At 43.7% G+C, this 24176-nt stretch overlaps 1 protein-coding gene across 1 annotated transcript in view; it reads right to left on the bottom strand.

Moving 5' to 3' along the window:
• Window positions 1–24176, bottom strand: part of LOC147889959 (uncharacterized) — a 144203-nt gene that overhangs the window by 82063 nt on the left and 37964 nt on the right. Inside the window, exons 3-4 of the mRNA XM_087390385.1 lie at window positions 22571–22700; window positions 21689–21890 (exon numbers count right to left, since the gene is read on the bottom strand). Of these exons, the coding sequence (XP_087246511.1) occupies window positions 21689–21890; window positions 22571–22700 (332 nt within the window). The remainder of the gene's footprint in view (window positions 1–21688; window positions 21891–22570; window positions 22701–24176) is intronic.

Below are 24176 nucleotides of genomic sequence, written 5' to 3'. Positions count from 1 at the left end.
GCCCCTGGATCAAATAAACTCAGCGCTTGCTAGTCTCTGACTTTGCCCCATGATAGCAGCAATTCTCGTTCTTCAGGGTCTGAAACATGACCCGGTATGTCAGGAATTCCTCCTGCCATTGGCTTTTGCGGTCCTCGTGGCTTCTCTACCTCTTTTCCCTTCAAAGTTAAAGGCTTTTCTGGGCACTGGGCAGCCACATGCCCCTCTTTGCCGCACTTAAAGCATTTCCCATCTTTGCGAAACTCAGCTATCTGTTCAGGAGTGAATGGGGATTTGCCTTCATATGTCTTTGAAAACTGAGTACCCCTCGGCTTTTGAGGCTGAAACCCTTTCTTTTCAACCTTGGGATACTGTTTCTTTCCTGATTTTGAAAATTCAGTTTTCTTCCTTTCAACACGTCCTACATGCAAGGATAGTATTGTAGATGGATCTTGTAACGGCACAAGACTAGCTACTGAGCCTGAATGCATAAAGTCTTGAATGTTCTTTGTCCCCAAAGCATTCACTACTGCCTGAATTCTTGGACTGAGACTGGCTCTATACTTTCTCATTTGGGTTCCTTTGGAGATCTTTTTAAAAGGTGCAACCTGCAAATAAGCATCCCAAAACTTTTGGTTGTACACATCCACTGTATCTCCTGCATCCATATGCAAATTGTCCCAATCTTGAAGAACATGATCTCTAAACGGTTTAGGCATAAATTTCTCGTAGAAGGCTTTCTTGAAGTCCTTCCACCTCTTTGGGGCTGACCCATCTGTGGTCTGTGCACTCCACCATGCACTAGTTATCGCTGTCAGTGCAAACTGACCATTCTTAACTTGGAGGATTCTAAAACTTTTCTGTACCGAATGCAGCATCAAACTGCCTGATGAACTGCAATGCTTTGTCCGTATGACCATATTGTCCATTATAGGTCATAAACTTGACAAATTTACCTCCCTCTTTGAATCCTTGGTCTCTCTGGAAGACTTAGTCTTCCTAGACTTCTTGTGTTTCCTTCTTTTCCTGGATGGTTTATCTGATAAAGAAGAAGGTACAAAAGTCGAGCTCGAGGTAGACGGTGAAGGACTTGGAGATCGGTGATGATGCCTCGATCTCTTCCTGCCGTCCCCTATGAGATCTCTCTTTCTCTGGCTGTACACGAGAGTGTGCCTCTGGCATTGGCACATCATAAGCTGCATTAGGCATATTTTCTACTTGAAACAAATGCTGAGCTCTTGGGTCCTTTTTGAGATTTTTCATCTCCTGCATACGAGTGCGTACCATCTGCTCAAATTCTTGCTGAGTTTGTTGCACACTTCTCTGTCTTGGATGTGCATCCCTATCTTGTGAATCCCTCTGGATAGGTGATTGAGCCATTTTCTTACGACTCGTCTGAGATCTGCAAGTTTCTCACACACATTGTGTATGCAACTGATGCACGCAACCTTTGCTTTTCAAAGAGAAAATATACCTCAAAAAGAGGTGTCTTGCATTCACAATCTATGCCAGTACCGGGCTATCAACTCAAGGCATATACCCACAAGGTTGCCAAGGTATCAACAACTATATTGCCCCTTTTCTGGCTGCTGCAAAAAGCACGGAGTATGCATCTGATTCCCTTTTCCGGAGCACAAAGGCATGCATTTTCTCTTTTTCTACAAATCTCTGATTTTCTCTGATTTCTGTTTTTTCTGACAGTAAACTCTCTCTCAAATAGGTGAAAACTGCTAGCAGAAACAGTCTCTGCAACTGTCTCTCTCTTTTTCTTTTTCTTTTTTTGGACAGTAACCAGATGGGTAACTACTGGTTACTCTAACCAGACTGACTGGTTTTGGTCTGGTTAGTCTGTGACTGGATGGTTACTGTCTGGTCAAACTAACCAGACTGGTTCTGTTCTGGTCTGGTTTGGTTGGCCCAACTAACTGGACCTCTAACCAGAGTCCAGCTAACCAGAGTTACACTAACCACAGGTTAGCCCCCTGTCTGCCACGTGTCAGTGCCATGTCAGCATCTGTGCTGGCTGCCACATGTACTGCCACATCAGCATGCTTGCATGTGTTGCCACGTCATCACACGTGTGCTGCCACGTCACCTGCCTGCTGCTCTTCTTGATACGTCAGCTCGCACGTGTGGCCACCACATCACGTGTGTGCCACGTGTCTGCTGACCAAGACTATCACTGCCACGTGTCAAATCTGCAACCTTCTGAAAGCTCAAGCGACGCTTGACGGGCGATGGCGAGCCAGACTGTGTAGCGATTGCGATGGCGATGGCGGCTCCAACCAGGTATGATTGCGATGAGGTCCACGCTTTCTGACACAATAAATCTATCGCTCTATCCATCGCCCACGAGCAGCGTTCACTCGTAATTCGTATGATAACGGGTGCGTCGCCTCACGGACTACCCTACGTGTAGATCACAGTACAAACACCCGTGGAGACTCCTTGTTCCAAGTAACTCCTCTAGCAGGGATTATCAGTTCAATGCTCATCGGAAGAGATTTAGCCCACGAACAGAAGCATTGATGCCTTCAATCTTCGTCATCGCTTGGAGCAAGTTATGCCAGCAGGTAAATCAACCGAGAAGGAGAAGTGCCGCATGTGTTACACTCCATGCTCACCGCACCACTCTTGTAATTCAGGCCTTAGTTTTTTCAACGTGCGGGTTCTTACAATCTTCATAGCTTTAGATCATCACCCCCTTCATAAAGAAGGCGAGCCAAGCTCTGATACCCATGAAATCTTCCCTCGTTAAAGACAGCAAAGATACTCTCATTTCTCTCTCTCTCTCCGTCTCTCAACAAAGACACTAGGGCCCAGGACAATCATCGGGCCCGAAGGTATTTTATTACTTGAGAGAAAACTGAATACACAGTTCAGTGTAAAGCTGTTCATACAAAATTCAAACATGAATGAATCATTATATACCTAGATGAATCCAGGAACATTCCCAAACTCATCCTCTAAAAACACAACATAGTACAGTTTCAATCTCATGAGAGTCACTCATAAGATTAAAAACCATAAACTTCATCACGCATAGCAAGGACTAGCTACTATGACATCCCCACTGACGTCATCAGCGACCAACAGTGGGTGTAGACCATAGTATAAAAGTATGCTCTCACACATACAAATCCACATACCCACACATCCTTGAGCATCCATTTATACAAAGTCTTCGTACTCTTGCCAAGGATGCAACCCTCACATGCATGAGGAGGAGATGACTCCAAAGGAGGCAATGCATCAACCACAGCATGCTTTTTAAGTGTCATTAAGCTGCCATAGTTCATGTGCCCATACCTGGCATGCCATAACTCCGCATTCTGCATCGCAGCAGTGGGATTGCTCACTAAAAGTGCAAGATCAGATCTTTTCTCATATATGTCGAGCTGAAAAAGACCCCGATACAAAGTGCCAGACAACATCACAGCATGCTGCATAGTCATTCTCTTTGTCTCTGACTGCACACTTAGCATCATCGAATATAACCTGAAATCCTCCTCTATTGAGAGAGGATACTAAAAGCAAATTCTTCTTTATACATGGCACATAGAGAATATCTGAAATTCTGAAATATGTGCCATCAGTGGAGGTGAGGATGATGTCCCCCACTCCACACACTGAATAAGAAGAATTATTTGCGCAAGTCACCTTCTTTTTAGTAGGTGGAGGATGCAGAGATGCAAAAAGGCTCTTCTTAGAAATGATGTGCTTGGAAGCACCACTATCAAAATACCAAGTATTCAGTGTCTCATTGACACTGACACTGAGAGAGCATGCATCCTTTAAAGGATCATAGCTACAAGTCAAAAAAGCATATGGATCATCATCAATAGTGGCTGTAGTATCTGAACTACCCACTGAAATATCTGAAATGCAAGACAAAAAGGCATAGTGCTCTTCCACAAAGTTGGCTGTAACATCTCCCCCATCATGTGCATGAGGAGCTGATGCATCTGACACAGCCATACCTGAATCCCTTTTCTTTTCTTTAGCTATGCGCTTCTTGCATTCACCAATATAATGACCTGGCTTCTTGCAGTAGTGACAAATGCCCTTCTTTTTAGGCTTATCTGCATCACCCTTAGCCTTATAAGAGGGCTGTCAGCTCTATGCTGATGTGTGGGCTGATTGGCATGTTGCTTTTGCTGCCCCCCCTCGTGGAAAGAGAGAGGACTGCTGCCCCCCCTCAATGACAAATTCAATGAGGTGTGGAACCCAAGATAGGACTCAGGAAGAGAACTCAGAGTGGTGACAATCATCTCTGAAGCCAGAATAACTTCATCAATATTCAGCAACTGCTCCCTCAAATCCAAAAGCTTTGAGTATTCATGGAATCTCCCTCATCCATATGCGTATGAGATAGCTCTCTCTTCAGGAAGGAAACCCTGGCATCATTTCTTGCTGCAAACATACTCTCTAATATCTCCCAAGCTGCCTTTGAGGTCTTGCATGACTGAATGTGAGGAATAATGAACCTCTTGACAGAAAGAGAAATCACAGATAGAGCTTGCGCATCTCTAGAATCACATCTTTTCTGCTCTGTTGTGGGAGCCACTGGAGCAGCAACTGCTCCAATTACTAGCTCTACCCATGCCTCCAATTGTAGGAGTGACAAGTGTAGCCACAGAAACTAGCCTTGCTTCATCTCCATTGGCATAATCCCAAAGATGTCTGCCAACCAAGATGTTGCGAACCATAAAACTCCACAAGGAGCAATTGGTGCCATCCAACTTATCCTCCTGTGTGGGGACTCCAAACACCTCATTGGGGTTGTTCTGAGCCATTTTTGCCAGATAAACTCAAAAAACACAGCAAACTAAACAAGTAGAATCCCTTCCTGGGATGTAAAATGCACAACCAGAGTCTGACAAAGAAAATCTACCCACAGTGACAAATACTGTCACAGCCTATCAAAGGCTTGAAATGCACCACAATGCTCTACAAATGCGCAAAAATCTGCAAAGAAAATCTGCAAACTCTCAGTCCGTACGAACTGACAGATGGTACGGCGCCTGCACAAAAGTACGGAATCCATACTGGTGTACAGACACTGGTAGGGATGGAATGAGGTACAGATGCAACAAGAAATCAGCTCACACGTGCGATGGTACGGCGAGCTAGCGCATGTGTACAGAATGCAGGTCGAAAACCGTACGGCGGTGCAACAGTTCGGACTGGCAATCATAGTTACCAGCCGAAACGGAAACGGAAGAAACGGAGTTTCCGGGCCCCGCCGAAACGGAAACGGAAGAAACGGCAATATGATGCAATTTATGTATAAAATTTTATTTTTTATACATAATCTAATTATCAATAGAGTGCAAATCATACATAATACAAATTACAATTATCTATACTTGAAGGCTGAAGCTTCAGGCTTCAGCCTTCAAGCATCAATGCATCATTCATGATTCATGCCTCTATGATTCTAAATTCTTGAATGATGCTTCAATAATCTGAAATCAACATGTATCATGAGTCATGACTAACAAGTTTGGCATTACAAGAATCTGAAATTTAGAAGTTTGAAGTACTTAAAAGTTTAAACTTAGCACACAAGTTGAAACTTGAAACTTGAAAGTATTCAATGTCCAGACTCCATAGATGATTATGATTCATGGTCCACAAATTTCATGATCATGATTCATGACTCATGACTCATGAGTCATGCAAGACTCAAAATAAAAGCACTCATGGATGATATAAAAAAAAGCAGCAGGACTACTGATCATCTGCATCATCCATGGACTCCTCGTCATCGTCATCCTCTGCGTCCTCAGATAAGTTCGAGGCATCTGTGTCACTGTCTGAAGAAGAATCATCAACATCAGGATCAGGACCATCGGGTGCAACTGAAGTACTAGCACCATCTCCAGATGGTTGAGTGTATGATCGTGTGTGGTGTGCTGGTGCTGACAGCTCCTCATACACCATGGTGTATATGTCCAGCTCCTCCCGTGGGATATCTGGTATGACCTCCATCTTCTCCACGTCCACCTTGTCTACATTCACTTGGCGAGGTTCGGGGCAGCCGGCGGTGAACTCAAGGAGACGGAGGTTGCAATGACAAAACACCAACCGCTCCAATTGAGCCGTGCTCAATCTGTTCCTCTTCTTTGTGTGAAAGAGGGCCCAAGTGCTCCAGTTCCTCTCACAAGGACCGGAACTGCAGTCCTGTGAGAGAACACGTATAGCAAGGCGTTTCTGCCATAAGCCAATTAAGCCGAGATAAGTATCAGGAACTTGATAACTTTAAACATATTTGTAGTAGATAAAACTTCAAATTACTTAACGACTAAGCTCCAACTAGTGGCGTTGGAACTTGTCTCTTAGACTCTTACCAAAGTAGGAGTACAGTTGCCATATTTCTCCCACCAGGATTCAGGTTGCAACTGTGTCTCTCGGAGCCTAGCTGTAGGTCGACCAAAGGAGAGGCTGTGATTGCGGAACAATAGAAGTTCATCCTCCAGTCTTCGTTGCATCTCCAAGTCACCACCCGTCCAATTTTGTAGATACTGTTGCATCCCCTCCTCCAACTCGTCATTCTCATATTGCTCTTGACTGCGCCAGAGCGGATGCAATACATGTGCCACCGCATGGATTGGGCGGTGGAACCAATTCCACCGCTTATTCCATATAGCACGGATGGACTCAACCCTAAATCATGCCACAAGAAATTAGAATGCATTATGCATGCAAAATTCATAGACTATAGATAATAGTACATACATAATATATATCTGAAAATTCCAGGATTCATGATAACAAATTGCCATTTAGTAACTGCAATAATTATACATATTACAAAAGTAAAAAGTCTTACTTATCAGGCGATAGGGAAGTGTTTCTGTTGAGGGCCTCTCCAATCTTGTCCATAAACTCGAACAAGAGCCCTAATGTGCTTCCCTCCATGTCTGTGATGCGAAGCACCGTGTAGATAGGATTAATCGATTTGATTAATGCCTCCGCCTGATTCCACCAAGACTCATCCATGATCATGTGAAAAATTTGATAGACTTTGCTTGGCCTCTATCATCCCAATCTCCCCACTCCCGAGACACAACCGTGCGCAACAAGCCCTGGCGCACTCGCACAAGCCTCTCCACCACTATGAACATGTAAGCAAACCTTGTGGTTGGAGGTTTCAATAGCTCAAGGTCACTGTAAGCCCGATAGATGCTGAGGACTTTGGGTCTCTTCGTGACAAACTTCACGATACTGCGGGCTGTGGAGAAGATGGCATCAATCCAAGGTATCTTCCCTAGGTCCTCGATCAAAAGATCAAGGCAATGTGAGGCACAGGGTGTCCACACAATCTTAGGGAACTCATCTTCTAACATGGCACCCATTGACACACAATTGCTGCCATTATCTGTCACCCCCTGCACCACATACTCAACACCTATCTCCATAATGGCTGCCCGTAAATGCTCCCAAATATACAGCCCTGTAATCACTGTACCTGCAGTGGAAGCGTCTATGGCTCTCAAGAACATGGTTTCCTTGCAAGAAGACACTAAAATATTGTACACATTCCTCTTGCGTGCATCTGACCATCCATCTCATAAGAGTGTGCATCCATATTTTTTCCAAGTCTCTTTCAAGGGCTTCATTTGGTCTTCCACACATTCCCTCTCTCTTCTTAGCTCTCTTGTCCACAAGGCCTCATATGTAGGCCCTTCCCATTCATACCCAATGCGGCTTACGGCTCTCATGGCCTTCCTCCATCGTGTAGTCTTTGCCACATGAAAGGGTATTGCACATTGTATGAAGAGCTTTGTGAGCTCACTAGTGGCCTCCTTCACTGCTTGCTTTGCAGAACCCAATGTGCTGGCATCATCCAATGGCTCAGTGTCAGCAGCCTCTTCTTCATCTTGCAGCCCTTGTCCTCCACTTTTTGCAGCCAAGGCTGCCATACGCGCACGCTTCCATTCTGTTAGGCCACCTTTCACTGCAGTAGGCACGAACTCACAAGGTCCTACATCCTTGCAGGGAACACCTGCTAGATGGTCTTTCACCCGTGTGACAGACCCCGTCTTGCTTATGCCGCAATAGTTGCATCTCCACTTCTTGGAGCCACCGCCTCCTTTATAAATATCCAGGAGGGAGACATGGACCCAATAAGCATCTCTCGGCATTGAGGAGGATGGAGAGGTGAGAAGGAGGATGGAGAGGTCACAAGTGACTCGTGAGAAAGGATGGGAAGTAGACCGTAGAAGGAGGATGGAGAGATAGAGGTAAAAGAGGATGGAGAGGATGGAGAGGTAGAAGTGAAGGAGAATGGAGAGGAGGAGGATGGAGAGGTAGAAGGTTAAGGCTATACGGAAGGTCTGTGTACGGCGGCATACGAAATCAGTCCGTACTAACAGTACACCAGATGACGTTGATGTTGAGCAGACGTACGGCAGCTCCTGGCGATTCTGAAGCTCCAAGCTTGTGAGAGCTGTGGGAACTGGTCCGGGAGATGAGAGCAATAGAGCACAAAGAAAGAGAGAGCAAACCACACAAGTGTACTGAAAGAGATAGGAAACAAGATACAAGCCAAAGGTTTTGTCTTAGTGACAAAACCTTATCCTAACTACTAACTGTAGTTAGGAGTCCTAACTCCAATTAGGGGGAAGAACCTCTAATGAGAGAAAAGTGCCCCTAACCCACTTATTGGTCATACATTGGTCAATACCATGAATTATGGCAATAATTCCAACAATACCATATGCTAGCTAATGCACAGTCTACTTATAGAGCCCATCTAGATTGCTGGTATATGCTTAATTTGCATCAGTATAATGCATTCACTTAAATTTATGGGCTTATTATGCTTGTGCACATTCAAATCATGCTCCACTTTGGTTGCAGCTATCTTTTTATGACATGCAGTTTGATAAATTGCCGGAAAAAAGGTTGCTTATTATAGACAACAGTTATCTACAGCAGGAGGCATATAAAGTCATGGTGACTAATGCTACTTCTCCACTTTGGACACACTGCCATATAGATGTTAATTATGCAGACCCCTTTGTTACTCATATGCAGAATGTAATCCGTGAGTATGGCAAGAATTATATGCACTCTTTTAGGAAGGAGGATGCCAAGGCTTGACAGAAAATCAATCACCTCAAAGGAATCATCTCGTGCTGAGGCTACTTGCCTATGTCAGACTACACATTTCCTACAATGTAATGATAATAGGAAGGTTGAGAAATGGGAAACCAGGGCCAAATAGAGGGTGTTCACTCATAAGGGCTGCCATTTCACCTGCTTATATATGGTTAATCATACTTGGTACACAAATGCCAGCCAGCTGGAAGAAAGGGTTGGTTAAATTATTCCCAAGAAACATTTGTGTGAGTCTTTTGCACATTGGAGGCCCATTACACTCATGCCTGTCATCTATAAGCTGGTTGCCAAGATGATAGTAAGCTGTATTAAAAATATCTTGTATGAGGGGTTACACTCTGAATTTATTCCCCGCCGACATATTAAAAAAAAGATAATGTTGTTATATGTGTGTGCATGCGTGCGTGTGTGTGTGTGTGTGTGTTGTGGTGCGACCTCTGCCTTTCAGCCTCGTCAAGGTTTCCGTACACCTGTACGGCCCCCGTACAGTTTCTGTACGCTGTTCGTACAGCCCCATCTGCATCTCCGCACAGATCTGCACGCAGTTCCGTACAGTCCCGTCTGCACCTCCGTACAGTCCCGTGTCTGCATCTCCGTACAGTCCCGTCTCCAGGGCCGTACACATCTGCTGTTTTTTCTGTACTTCTCCGTACAGTCCCATGCCTGTACGCTCCTTTTTTCCTTCTTGTCTTGCCACAGTTCAATCATGGCTTCAGATTTGGAAGTTTGTACATATGCTCGAAAAGAAAGACCCGCAGATGCTAAGCATCGCCTATCAGAGCCTGCATCACAAGATGATGAACTTACTGTGAAAGCTCAGTGCGTGTTTGACACCCTTAAGGATGACTTTCAGCAGTCACGACAGGAATGGGGCAAACCGGTTCCAGAGGTCACATACAAATTGAAATTGCCATCCCTCGTCAATCCTCTCAGGAAGTTGTCTCAAACTACGGTTATAATTCTCTTTCCAGGAAGAATCCCAGCGACCAGTGATGTCGCGCAGTGGATTAAGTCCATCCTTGGAGGATGCTTTGTAGAAGGAGTGTATTTTGCTTCCAGAGGCTTCTATGAGGTGCATTTATCAGATGCTTCGTGCAAGCAGAGGCTTCTTGAGTTCTCTCCCCTATTTTACGGGAAGCAGATGGTACATGCTACGCCCTGGTCCCCAAACAAGGATTATCAAATTCTTATACGACATCATTGTCTTGTATGGGTTGAGGTTGTTAACTTCCCGAACTATATGCGTGAAGAGTTGCCTAGCCTGGCTGCTTCTTTGGGACAGGTCATTTGTCCTCCACGGCCCATGGGAAACCGTAACAGGTTCTGCATTCTCTGGGACACTGATACACCTACCCCTCCTTCTATTGCAGTGGAAGTTGAGGGAGTGCGATTGGGAAAAAAGTATTTTGAATTGAAGTGGGGCGTGTTTGCAGGAGCTTGGTTTGCCTGCCACAAGTTTGGGCATCTAGCCTCTGAATGCCCAATGGTTCTGCATCAGCCCCCTCCCAATGCCATGCCGCCCCAAACACGGGAAATGAATGAGAATTTGCAAGCTAAGACAGCAAATAGAAATGGAGCAAAGAATGCCAAACCAATCAATCAGGTGCAGTCACTTGCTGGAAAAGGAAAAGATAAAGGAAAAGAGAAGATGAAGGAATCTGCAGGGATTGATCAGGATGGTTTTCAACAACCTAAGAAGGTGGTTGTATTGAAGCAACGCCCCCTTCAATCTCGTCAATGGGATGCTTCTTCTCCCTCACCCGGACAGGCTTCTACTTCAGCTCCTATCCTTCAAAATTGGGTGGGGGTACTGAAGAAGGGCATCCCCATATGTGATTCAGAAGAAGGGGAAAATGCTGTGTCTTTCATGGATCATGAAGGAATGCAGCCCATGCAGGCAGAGGCTTTGCCTCTCTGATGTCTTGTTTTATTCTGATACTTTCCTGTATATACCTCTCTCATGCTCCAAACACTTAAGTGCTTTACATATAATGTACAGAGCCTCTGCAATGTCTCCAAGTGGAGGCTTTTATGGAATTATGTACATAAAATGCAGCCAGATATTGTTTGTTTGCAAGAACATAATCAACACTCCATGGTTGGTCATCATGATTATTTTGGCGGTTATGATATATATTATGCTGGTACCACTACCTACTCAGGTGTATGCATACTGGTTAGACATGAGCTGGAACCTCAATAAGCCTTCAATGACAGCAGTGGCAGATGGATGGTCATACAATGTAATGTCAATGGTGATACTTTTGAGTTTGCATCAGTTTATGCTTCCCAGACCTCTGCCATGAGGGCTTCATTATGGGATTCTTTATGCAGATATCCATGGAGATCCAATGCATTCATCTGTGGAGATTTCAATAATTCCCTTCTACCAAGAGATAACACCACTTCAAGATCTCATATGCTATCATTGGAAAGGCAGAAATGGGATAGCATGCTCCTTTCTGTGCAGGCTGAAGATTTATGGCTGCTTCTCCAAGGGTCAGTACCTGGATATACTTTTCATCATAATGCACTTACAACATACTGGGCAAGGCTTGACAGATGGTATTTGTTTTACCCACAACAATTTGCAGATTTTAGCCCTCATCTCCTTATAGATTTCTCATTGGGCTTGTCAGATCATGCCCCATTGTGGATGAATTTGCAGCTTGGCATGCCTCTAGATAATTTGCCACCCCTTTCCAGTAGATTATTGCATGTTAATCAGGCTTATTTCCGACATCACTATTTCCAGCAAATGATCAGACTTGCAATTCATCCCTTGCCTTTGCATGCCCAGAAGGACATGAATTATGCTTGGGAATGTTTTGCTCTCGTATGCAGAATGTCATTAGGGAGTATGGCAAATGGCATATGACTGAATAGAGGAATGAGGTTAAATGGGCAAAAAGGACAGCACAACAATTGACTGAATTTTCTCAGTTAAGGCCTCTCTGATTCAGAAAACGATACCCTATCACATGCTCAGATTAAATTGACTATTAATGATCAGAGGAAATTGCACAAATGGCAAATTAGGGCAAGAATGAAGCCCCTCATGGATAAGGGCTGCTCATCAAAAGCCTTTTTCCAGGGCTTGCATGCTACTCGAAAGAAAAACTCATGTCTAAGGGTAAGGAAGCTAGATGGCTCTTGGACGCACTCTTTCTCTGATCTCCAAGATGAATGCCAAAATTACTTCCAGAAATTGTTCTCCGCTCCTGGTTCCCCATCAAATCAAATGATTGATGCTAGGACTAAATTCCTCCAATATGTTTCTGGAATAGTGGAAATGGATGATGCTCTTATCTCGGAGAGACCTTTTACTGACACAGAACTTGATAATGTATTGTTCCACCTCAGCAAATACAAGTCCCCTGACTGGGATGGCCTTATGGTGGAATTTTATATATTTTTTTGGGATGATTTGAAAGAAGTCCTCTTGCAAATGATCAATGTTGCCTGGCAAGAAAATCACTTACCGCACTCTTGGAAGCATGGCATAGTCAAACTTGTGCCCAAAAAACATCTGTGTGACCATATGTCAGATTGGAGGCCTATTACTTTGATGCCTGTGGTTTACAAACTCATTGCTAAAATGATTGTGCATAGGCTTCACAGGATACTGGATGCGGGACTTCATCCTCATCAGTATGGGTTTGTGCCGCGAAGACAAATCCATGATAATATATCCAATGCCTTGACTGCAATTGAATATGCTAAGTATTCCCATCAAGATGTGCTCATATTGTAGGTAGATATTGCTAAGGCATTTGCCACTGTTCAATGGGATTTTATCTCTCAAATCATGACAAAGTTGGGCTTTGGTCCCAAGATAGCGAATGCAGTTTACTGGCTTTATTCTGGCTCTACTTCTCAGTGCATTCTTGGGGGTCATCTATCTCGGTCATTGACATTGGGTAGATCAGTTAGACAGGGCTGCCCTCTAAGTGCTCTATTCTATGCCATTGCGACGCACCCCCTTTTAATGTATCTTGATCATCTTACAAACACAGGACAGATGACTGGTCTTAAAATCCCTGGGGCTGCATCTTTTTTGGCACAAGCATATGCTGATGATTCCTTCTTTATGCCATTGAATTCTCCCCAGGAAGTTCACAAGCTTATGACCACTCTTTCATTGTATGGTTTGGCAGCGGGATTGCATGTCAATTTTGACAAATCTAAATTACTGTTAGAATTATAAATATAATTCAGCAGTGACCAATGTAATATAATAAGCTAGTTAGGGGCACTTTTCCCTCACTAAGAGGTTTTTCCCCCTAACTACAGTTAGTTCACTAACTATGGTTAGTGACTACTAAGGTTTTGTCACTAGGACAAAACCTTATCCTTCTTACTTTTTGTTGTACTCTTTAAACTCTATTCTATTGCAACTACGTCTTCAGCTTCTAAGCTTCCTGCACTCTCAATCTCTCTTGCTCTCACTCACTCCCTCCTCCATTTGGTATCAGAGCAAGGTTCAAGAGCCCCGGGCTCCCTGCTCCCTCAACGTTCTCCCCCTGCTCCAACTCGTCCGTACAGTCCGTACGACTGTACGGAATTCACCGTACCACCTCCGTATTGCCGACGTACAGCCCCGTGAAGACTGCCGTACAAGTCGCCGTACAGCGCCGTACCTACGCTGCAAAAGCCGTACAAGTCGCCGTACAGCGCCGTACCTGCGCTGCAAAAGTCGTACAAAGTCGTCGTACAGATCCGTACTTAAAAGCCGTACGTCGTCGCCAGACTGTACGGTTCACCGTACAGTCCCGTACTGCTCCTGCTTCCGTACAGATTTGCTGTTCGACCGTACCTGCGCCATCAGTCATTTCGACCGTACATGCACCATCAGTACCGTACGGTCTGTTCCGTACTTACCGTACAGTACGTACAATCTGTACTTACCGTACAGTTCGGACTTACCCTCTGTACTTGCAGATCTACACCGGTTGCCTTAGCCACAGGTGTTCTTGGGCAGGCTCATCTTGCAGAAAAACCATAGTTTGGTGCAGCTGACTTGGAGGAGATTTGGGGCATTTTGTATATTGCAGACATTGCAATCATTGTGCAAGTTTGGAGCTACATCTGGAGCAAAATTGGAGATCTAGTCTGAAATTTGGGGCTTTTGTTTTAAAATTGCAGATTTGGGGCTTTTAGTAATTTTGCCCCTTTCTGGCTGCAATTTCTAGCCACAAATTGGGGCTTTTGTGTTGGGAGAGCAATTTTTGGAGTATTCAGTACATACTGCCTTTCTTGGAGTGTTTGGAACACTTTTGGCAGATTTTGGAGAGTGTTTGATGCTTGGACAGATTTCTGACAGCTCAAGTACAGAAATCTAAGTTGCATATACAGCCCGTGCTTGGCTGTGTTTTTGGGAGTTGTGCATTTTATTCCCAGTAAGGGAATTCAGCTTTGTATCTGCTTCAATCTCTTTCTCAGATATGGCCCATCAAAATCAAAATGAGTTCCAGTTCGGTGGTCTTTCACAGGAAGACAAGTTGGATGGTACCAACTACTCCCTCTGGAGTTTCATGGTACGTAATATTCTGATTTCTCGCAATTTATGGGATTATGTCAATGGGGATGAAATCCGACCAGCAGATATTGCACCTGCTACCCCTCCTCAGCAAGGAGGTGGAAGAGGTCATGCACAGGGTGCAGCTGCAGGGACAAGTTGTTGGTGCAGCTACAGTCAATACTCCAGAGCAAAAGAGATGGGATTCACGGGATGCCTTAGCCTTGTCATGCATCTCTCTTTCAGTGAAAAGATCAATCATTCCGCATATCCGGTCGTGTAAGACCTCCAGGGCAGCGTGGGATATTTTGGAAAGCATGTATGCAGCACGGAATGATGCCAGGGTATCTTTCTGAAAAAGAGAGTTGAGCAATACACATATGGAGGAGGGTGACTCCATGTCAGTCCACCTCACAAAGCTACAGGATCTCAAAGAGCAGTTGTTAAACATAGATGAAATTATTCCTGATTCAGAGATGATTACAACCACTCTGAATTCTCTTCCTGAGTCTTATCTCAGCTTTCACACTTCACTGAATTTATCATTGAGGGGGGGTGCAAATCCTCTCTCTTTTCATGAGTTGATAGGACTTCTGCTTCAGGAAGAGCAGACCAGGGAAAATTTGGCTTCACGTGCAGGTGAACAAGCCATGCTCTCAAAATTTAAATCAAAAACAAAGGGACAGGCAAAGACAACAGCAAATCAGCCTTCCAGTGGGTCAGGACAGCCTACACAAAAGGCTAAAAGTGATGCAAGTAAGCCCAAAAAGAAGGGTTTTTGTCACTACTCCAAAAAACCAGGTCATCACATAGCAGAATGCAGGAAAAGGATTGCAAAAGAAAAGAAAAACAGCTCAGGAATGGCTGTTTCAGATTCAGCCCCTTGTGCATCTGACAGTGGGGATGCTGCAGCCAACTTTGTTGGTCAAGATTATGCCTTTTTATCTTGCATTTCTGATTCTAGGTTGGCTGTTCCAGATGCTCGGGATAGTACAGCCTCTTGCAGTGATGATACATATGCATTTTTGACTTGCAGCTTTGACTCTTCTACAGATGCATCTGCTTTCAGTGTTAATGAAACACTGAACACATGGTATTTTGACAGCGGTGCATCCAAGCACATCACTTCTAGGAAGTGTCTTTTTACTTCCTTGCATCCACCTCCTGTTGGTAAGAAAGTCACTTGTGCCAACAACTCCTCATATTCAGTACGTGGCACAGGAGAAGTTGAGCTCACTGCAATTGATGGCTCAATTTTCAGACTTTCTGATGTCTTATATGTGCCTGGCATAACCAAAAATCTCCTTTCAGTGTCCACTCTTAACAGAGGGGGATTTCAAGTCATCTTTGAGGATGACAAATGTGTTGTCCGAGACAGGGAAGCTAACTATGCCTTAATGTTATCTGGTACTCTGCTGCGTGGGCTTTTTCAGCTTGATATTTTTGAGAAAAGAGCAGCTCATGCTTTGGCAATTTCTACCCCTACAGCTGCCATGCAAAATGCAGAATTAGGGCATGCCAGATATGGCCACATGCATTACAACAGCTTAATGACACTTCAGAAATTTCCAATGGTTGATGCATTGCCACCTCTTGAGATACCTCCTCCACATGCCTGTGAAGGGTGCATTTTAGGTGAAATGCATAGATTCCCCTTCAAGAAGGATGGTTCAGTTAAAGCTGTTCGCAAATTGCAGCTTATACACAGTGATGTCTGTGGTCCCATGAGGACTCCGTCATTGGGTGGTCATCTCTACTTTGTCACATTTATTGATGACTACTCCAATTTTACTTGGGTTTATGGGCTGAAAAAGAAATCTGAAGTATTCACAGTGTTTAAACACTTTTCAGCCATGGTTGAAAATGAAACCGGACTCAAGATACAGACATTACGCACGGATAGAGGTGGGGAATACCTATCTGCAGAATTTGATGCTTTCCTCAAGCAAAAGGGTATTGTGCATCAGCTCACAGTCAGGCTAACCCCTCAGCAAAATGGCAAAGCTGAGAGGAAAAATAGAACCCTCAAGGAGATGGACAGATGTATGCTGAAAAGCAAACACATGCCTCATAAATTCTGGTTAGAGGGTTTGATGTGTGCCAATTACATTTTGAACAGGGCTCCCACTAAGGCTTTAAAAACAAAAACTCCTTTTGAGGTCTGGAATGACAAGAAGCCTTCAGAAGATCACTTCCGAGTCTTTGGATGCCTTGCCTATGCACATGTGCCAGTTGAATTTAGGCACAAATTGTCAGATAAAGCCATCAAATATTTGTTACAATCCTGCTACACGCAAAATCATTGTAAGTAGAGATGTGATATTTTCTGAAAATTCAGCTCACACTCAGGCTGATTTTCAAATGCCTTCATCTTCAGAAGATGTCTTTCAAGGGTTGCTACCCATTGCTTTGGGTTCCCCTGCTGATTTTTCTGATCCAAATCAGAATTTACAGCAACCTTCAAATGCTTCAGTTCCGCCACAGGATGTCTTGCCTCCTCCACAGGCAGTGGAACAAGTGGTGCAGCAAGAAATTGCAGACATACATGCAGCAAAAACAGTCCCAAACTGGCTGTTACAGACTCTCAGGGAGAGTAAACTTGATGCTCCGTTACCTGGCAGGACTCGCAGTGCAGCAAGGCACATGGAAGGTGCTAATTCAGTGGAATCAGCATATGCAGGTACTCTCCTTGATGAGGAGGAGCCTGCCACATTTGAAGAAGCAAAAGGTAATGTGCATTGGATGAATGCCATGCACGATGAGTTGCAGTCCATTGCAAAAAATCAGACTTGGGATGTTGTGGACTTGCCACAGGGTAAACATGCTATTGGCACACGATGGGTATTTAAAGTCAAACGGAAGCCAGATGGCTCCATTGACAGATATAAAGCCAGGCTGGTTGCTAAGGGCTATGCTCAGAAAAAGGGCATAGATTATGAGGAGACATTTGCTCCTACATCCCGGATGACCACCATCCGATCAGTAATTGCAATGGCTGCCCATTTTGAGTGGAATGTTCATCAGTTGGACATAAAAACAGCCTTCTTAAATGGGGACTTGCTGGAAGAGGTGTATGTCAAACCACCTCCGGGCTTTGAAATTACAGCAAATGCACTTCAAGTCTGCAAACTCAATAAAGCTTTATACGAGCTGAAACAGGCCCCTCATGCATGGTATGCTAAGATACATGCCTTTTTGACCAGCAAGGGGCTGCACAATAGTCCTACTGAGAGCACCCTCTACATCAAGATGGATGGGGGGGAAATATTAGTCATCCTTCTTTATGTCGATGACTTACTGCTCACAGGGTCCAATGAAGAAAAAATTGCAGATTTCAAAGCTGATTTGCAGACCAACTTTGACATGTCAGATTTGGGGCTGCTTCACTTTTATTTGAGGATCCAATTCTCTCGTGAGAGACGTGGCACTGTTATGTCTCAGTCCAAGTATGTTCAGAAACTCTTGGACAGATTTAACATGCAAGAGTGTAAGCCCATATCTACTCCTATGGAACCGGGGCTGAAACTCACAATGCATGCTGCAGGAGAATCAGTTGATGCCACACTTTACAGTCAAGCTGTTGGATGCCTCATATATCTCTGCAACACTAGACCTGATATTCAGTTTGCAGTATCTCAGGTGAGCAGGTACATGCACAGCCCAAAAACTATGCATTGGCAGGCAGTTAAGCGCATCTTCCGTTATTTGCAGGGCACCCAGTCTTTTGGCTTACTATTTCCCAGGGGGGATGACTTGCAGATGCATGCCTACAGTGATTCAGATTGGGCTGGTGATTATGACACTAGGCAGTCCACTAGTGGCAATTGTTTCTTTTTGGGTAAGTCTTGCATTTCATGGCTGAGCAAGAAACAATCTACAGTGGCTACCTCATCATGTGAAGCTGAGTACAGGGCAGCTTTCACAGCAACAGTTGAATGTGTCTGGCTGAGACGTTTATTTGCTGATCTTCATCTGTCTTTGGAGGGTCCTTCTCCAATTCTCACTGATAGTCAGAGTGCCATTGCAGTGGCAAAGAATCCAGTGTTTCATGCTCGCACGAAGCACATTGAGGTTCACTATCACTACGTCAGAGAGAAGTTGCATGCAGGAGAGATCAGTATGATCTTTGTATCCACACATGACAACGTTGCAGATATTTTCACCAAAGCGCTACCACGTGAGAAGTTTGAGGCATTTCGCAGTGCCCTGAACTTATATCCGTTTGGTGATTGATCAGCCTTGTACATGACATTGGCACTGCAGGGGGGTGTTAGAATTATAAATATAATTCAGCAGTGACCAATGTAATATAATAAGCTAGTTAGGGGCACTTTTCCCTCACTAAGAGGTTTTTTCCCCTAACTACAGTTAGTTCACTAACTATGGTTAGTGACTACTAAGGTTTTGTCACTAGGACAAAACCTTATCCTTCTTACTTTTTGTTGTACTCTTTACACTCTATTCTATTGCAACTACGTCTTCAGCTTCTAAGCTTCCTGCACTCTCAATCTCTCTTGCTCTCACTCACTCCCTCCTCCTTCAATTACTTCCCCTGAAACAATGTGACTGGCATTCTATTCTTTGGCCAGGTCAGGTGGTGCATTCAAAAGATGTAGTCAGGCATTTGGGATATCCTATAGGATGGCATATCACCAGGAAGCAGCAGCTAAAATGGATCTTCCAAAGACTTCAACATAAACTGGAATACTGAAAAATTTCTACTTGGCCTCTTCATGTCAGGCTCAGAATAGTACAAACCATTGTAATGTCCTATGTCCAGTTCTATTTGCCTTTGCTGCATTGGTCCTCCAGGGATATTTCAGCCTTTATGTCTCAAGCTATGGATGTGTTATGGAGGACAAAAACTACTGTGAAAGCATTGAGACTGATGAAGATGGAAATGGTGTGCTCTCCTAGAATGCATGGTGGACTTAATGTCCTCAATATAAGATATCATGTACTTGCAAGGAAGGCGACTATGCTCCATACTTTTTTCCGCCAACAACAGCCATGGACTTGTATGATAGCATCCATGTGTGTCAACATGAGGACTTGTGCTTATGGTCATTGGACTACTGATCATTGGGAGGTTGTCATTGGGAGATTTGTAGGGAAGATACCTGGCTGTCCTTTCTCTACTGCTCTGATACTTGACTGGAAACAAGTACTTTCTAAGGTCAAATGGGCTCCTGATAATTGCTCGGGGACAAACTCAATGAGCAAAGAAAGTATTCATTGGAGTGCCATCTTTGACATTCCACTCGCTTTACAGGAACCTGTTCGGGCATACAATCTCATAAAATTGGGAATTAGATACATACATGATGTGGTAGATGATCAGGGCTATGTCTTATCTTTTCCTCGCGCCACTGCTTCCTATGCATTGATAATGCACCATAGGTCTATATGGAAGAAAATTGCTGATTTGTTACATCCTTTTCTACCTGTTCCTCCTGTGGATGACACAGACAGGCTTATGGATTGGCAATTGCAGCCCTCTGCTACATGCACTCATCCTGTTCCTCTTCCTGCCTTGACCTCCATCAAAGCCTACAGGCTTCTTCAGCCTGCTCCATGGATTCAGCAATATGCTAATTCTCTGTGGCATATAAGGAAGCCCCTCTCATGGTGGCGGAAGAATCTCCTGATATTATGGAAGTGTAAAATGCCATTGAAACAAAGACTTTTTCTTTGGAGATGTATGACAAGCACATTGTCAGTGGGAGTCACACTTGCCAAACGTCGCATTGCACCATCCACATGTTTAAGATGTCAGGCTCCTTCAGAGACTGTTCCTCATTTACTTTGGCACTGCCCGTGTTCTAGGAACCTCCTCCGGAGAATTTCAGATCATCTTCGGCTCCGTTTCCCGAGTCACAGATTTAGGAAACATGTCTGGCTCTTAGGCAGATTTATGAGGTCTTTGTCTCAATACTCACTATTTCTCTCTTGGGTGAGATATTGGGCTCTTTGGACAATCTGGAGTGAGCATAATTTGGCATACTTGGGTCGGCAGATTCGCAAGTCATATGAATCTTTTCGAGCCTCATTGCGGCAATCCTTATATGATGCCTGCCATGAGGGTGATATGGATGCTTCTTGCATAGAGCTTTTCTTTTTATGTTTCTGATCTTTGGGATACTCTCCATTTCGGAGACCTCCCATCATGTAAATTTATGAGCATATAAATATACTGCACTGGATATTACCAAAAAAAAAAGTGTGTGATGCCCTGTGCGGCAGATTAAAATAGGAGGAAGAGCAGATTAGGTGCAAAATAATCAAAAAGCATACAATAAGGGTGGTAGGGTGGACTCATGTAAAACCTTCCACATTCCCACCTTTAGACCAAAAAAGAGGAGTGAGATTTGCTCCAATGCTGATGCATATGTGTGGGACTAAAAATAGTAGTAGATTAGATACAAATTATCATAAACCATACAATAACAGTGGTCGGGTAGACTCATGTAATCTCCTCCACATTTTCCGCTTTAGATCATACAATAACAGTGGTCGGGTGGACTCATGTAATCTCCTCCACATTTTCCGCTTTAGATCCTCTTTAACAAAAAAATGCCCCTTTGTCTAATAGCCCTGACCCTACCAATCAGATCGGACTATTCTACTCAATTATAGGGAAGTAGAAACATATGCAGTTGCACAAAGTTGCAATGCAACTTGGTGCATATCTGTAGATTATACCCAAAAAAACTAGGAAGGCTCATACTGATGTCTAAGCAATGCTTGAATTTAAGGCAAATGCAGTAGCAGTTAGGGGAGTTATTTTGAAACTTTCTGTATCAAGTTGCTCTAAACAGGTATATTATCAAGTTGCTCTAAACAGGTATATTCAACATCCACATAGACTTAGACTTTCTGCCAGTATCAACATTTCGTACACTAGTTCGTGCTCAGCAACCTTATACTCAACTATTTGGAGAAATCCACCATTACATTTCTTTTGTAATTCCAAATTTGCTCTTCACAGAATCCTAGAATACAAGCACAGCCAACTATAAGCCAACTCCATCCAACGAAATGCTAGAGAGAACAGTAGTATACCTGCTCCAAACCAAGGAATTTGATGATGCTAAGATTAACACTTGGATGAAATCGAAGGCCTCCTTCAAATGGGCCGAGAGCAGAATTGAACTGCACACGGAAGCCACGGTTGACATGCATCTCTCCTTTGTCATCTACCCATGGCACTCTGAATACAATCACCCGCTCCGGTTCCAATAGACGTTCTAGGACATGAACATACCTACCTCCACCCAAAAAAGAAGACGATTTAAGGGCCGATGATTAATTTGTAACAAAGCAACAGATTTCCATTCCTAAATCTGGATAAGCATCTCGCATCTGACAGACAAGAACATGATATTCATGGCTAGGCTGGCTGAATGTGCATAGTCAGGATGGAGTTAACAATATCCTTTGCAACTGGCAGTATGAAGAGTTTTTAAAATTGGAGATGGAAAAGGTGATGCATGACGTAAAGAAAACAAAGAAAGGTTTATTACCAGGATTATTTTCAATATCTTTGTTGTGCAAGCAGACCAAAAAAATCAGCCTAGAATAAATTCAGAGTCAGGTCATTTTATAGGATAACAGAGGTGGAATTCAAAGTCAACACTGCAAACTCTCCAACTAATAAACCTACAATTCTATTCGAGCTAATTTACTGCATTTTCCATCTAAGATGGAAGACCGAGCCCAAAGGAAACAGCATGAGTCATTGTTGAAAACAAAATGATTTGCACATAGCCAGAAAAATCACAATAAAACCAGTATTACTGCCTTCAGGTATGGCACTCATTATTGCTGGTCAGGATATATTATCAAATTCCTGATGCCATCCGTAGAGAATATGAATCCGCAAATTTTATAGCATAGAATGGATTTCCAAAATCAAACGAATACCCGTCTCACCGATAGACTTACTGTGGATATCTCGACAAAACAGGCTCCAATGACTGCATCATTTCTTGAACAGCCTGCACAAACTCGACTTCAAATGGATCTCTTCTCATAACAGCCTCCACAACAGATTCCGCACTCTTTGACAGCAGCGCTGGATGAAATGTAGCATGACAAACAATTGTTATCTATGATAGATTGGACGTCTTTCTTTATATGCTTTCATTAGGCCAGATATATCCAATCTAACAGATTGATAAAATTGTCGGAAAAAAGAAGGTACAAACAAAATACTCTCTTGCTTGAGCTGTTTAGCTCAGTTGATCAGCATAGCATAGATTAGTACTAGTTACTCAGCAAGGACCCTAGCGTGCCCTTCTCTCCAGCCCACTGTGGCTTGTATGAGTCTCCTTTTTTGTGCACTTTGTCCCATAGGCCCACGAGGCCTCCAGCGAACATGCATACATCTCTCTCTCTCTCTCTCTCTCTCTCTCTCTCTCTCTCTCTCCCTTCACACACACGCACACTTTATTTTTTTGTGAAATCCATGTATATTTATATTAAAAGAAGCTGTCTCCAAAGTGGAGAACAGCAAGTACAAGCTCAGCAAACTTCATTGTAAGACAAGTAGACAGTGTAATCCATTTGACAAATAGACAGGCAATCATAAAAGGATTGCCTGAGAGACATTCGGAAATAGTAGAAGATGGAAGAAGTAGGCTCTTAAAAAACTCATTGGTTCCTGTCTCTCCACAAAGTCCAAAGTGCCTAGTATCGAACCCATGTGAAAAATAGATCAAAATCCGCTCTCTGTGGGTGAATGCCAAAGATCCAAAAAGCTTGCCAAAGCAAGCAGTGAGAAAGCAGCCCTCCAGGCGCTGCTGAAGAAATAACAGGAAGTCACAGGTGATAGGGCAACTCCAAAAAAGATGAGGCAAGGATTCCCTAGGAGCCAAACATCTGTGACATAGAGCAGGAGCAATATGTCTACATGCCAAGAGTTGGCCAAAAGGAATAACACCAAGCATCACTCACCCATAGAAAGACCTGCTGACAAAACAGAAGTTTGTGGGACTAGAGCTGCTGCAATCTTTTACACCACCATTTGGCATTATGATGCAAAGACCACAGCCGATTCGCATGATGCAATATCCAAGGAGGATGCATCAAAACCTTGTACAAACCAGCCCAAGATATCTGCCAGGCGTAAGGGGCGAGTAGCGGAACCCTAGCGATGTAAGGTCCAGTCAGTAAGGCAATACATAAGCTCCAACCTAGGTACCAATAAAAAGCAATAAAGCATCTGAGAAAGATAATGCCAAAGGGGTCAATAATGCATCCCCAATCCAAACTGTCTGGCCACCAAAGGAAAAGTCAATAAAGTACCATCATTAGAAAGTACATCATTCACAAGAGCAATTCCCTTTGATGAAATAAAATATAAGCGCATGGGTTCCTGCATAGCAAGGGGTTGATCAAATGCCTTTGACCAGTTCAGGTTCCCACCTTGCAAGGAATTTCCATAATATTTAGATAATGTGTCCACCTGATTGTATGTATTTAACATGTGTTAATTGCATGTAGATTATATGTTTTGTGCTATGCTTACCTTGTTTGTGTGCCTGATACT

Source organism: Dipteris shenzhenensis, chromosome 19 (genome assembly GCF_047967505.1).
Source record: "Dipteris shenzhenensis isolate YYH24624 ecotype China chromosome 19, Dip_SZ_1.0, whole genome shotgun sequence".
In the NCBI taxonomy this organism is placed as follows: Eukaryota; Viridiplantae; Streptophyta; class Polypodiopsida; order Gleicheniales; family Dipteridaceae; genus Dipteris; species Dipteris shenzhenensis.
The sequence above is the reverse complement of the archived record's forward strand: the minus strand, read 5'-3'. Positions and strand labels throughout refer to the sequence as shown.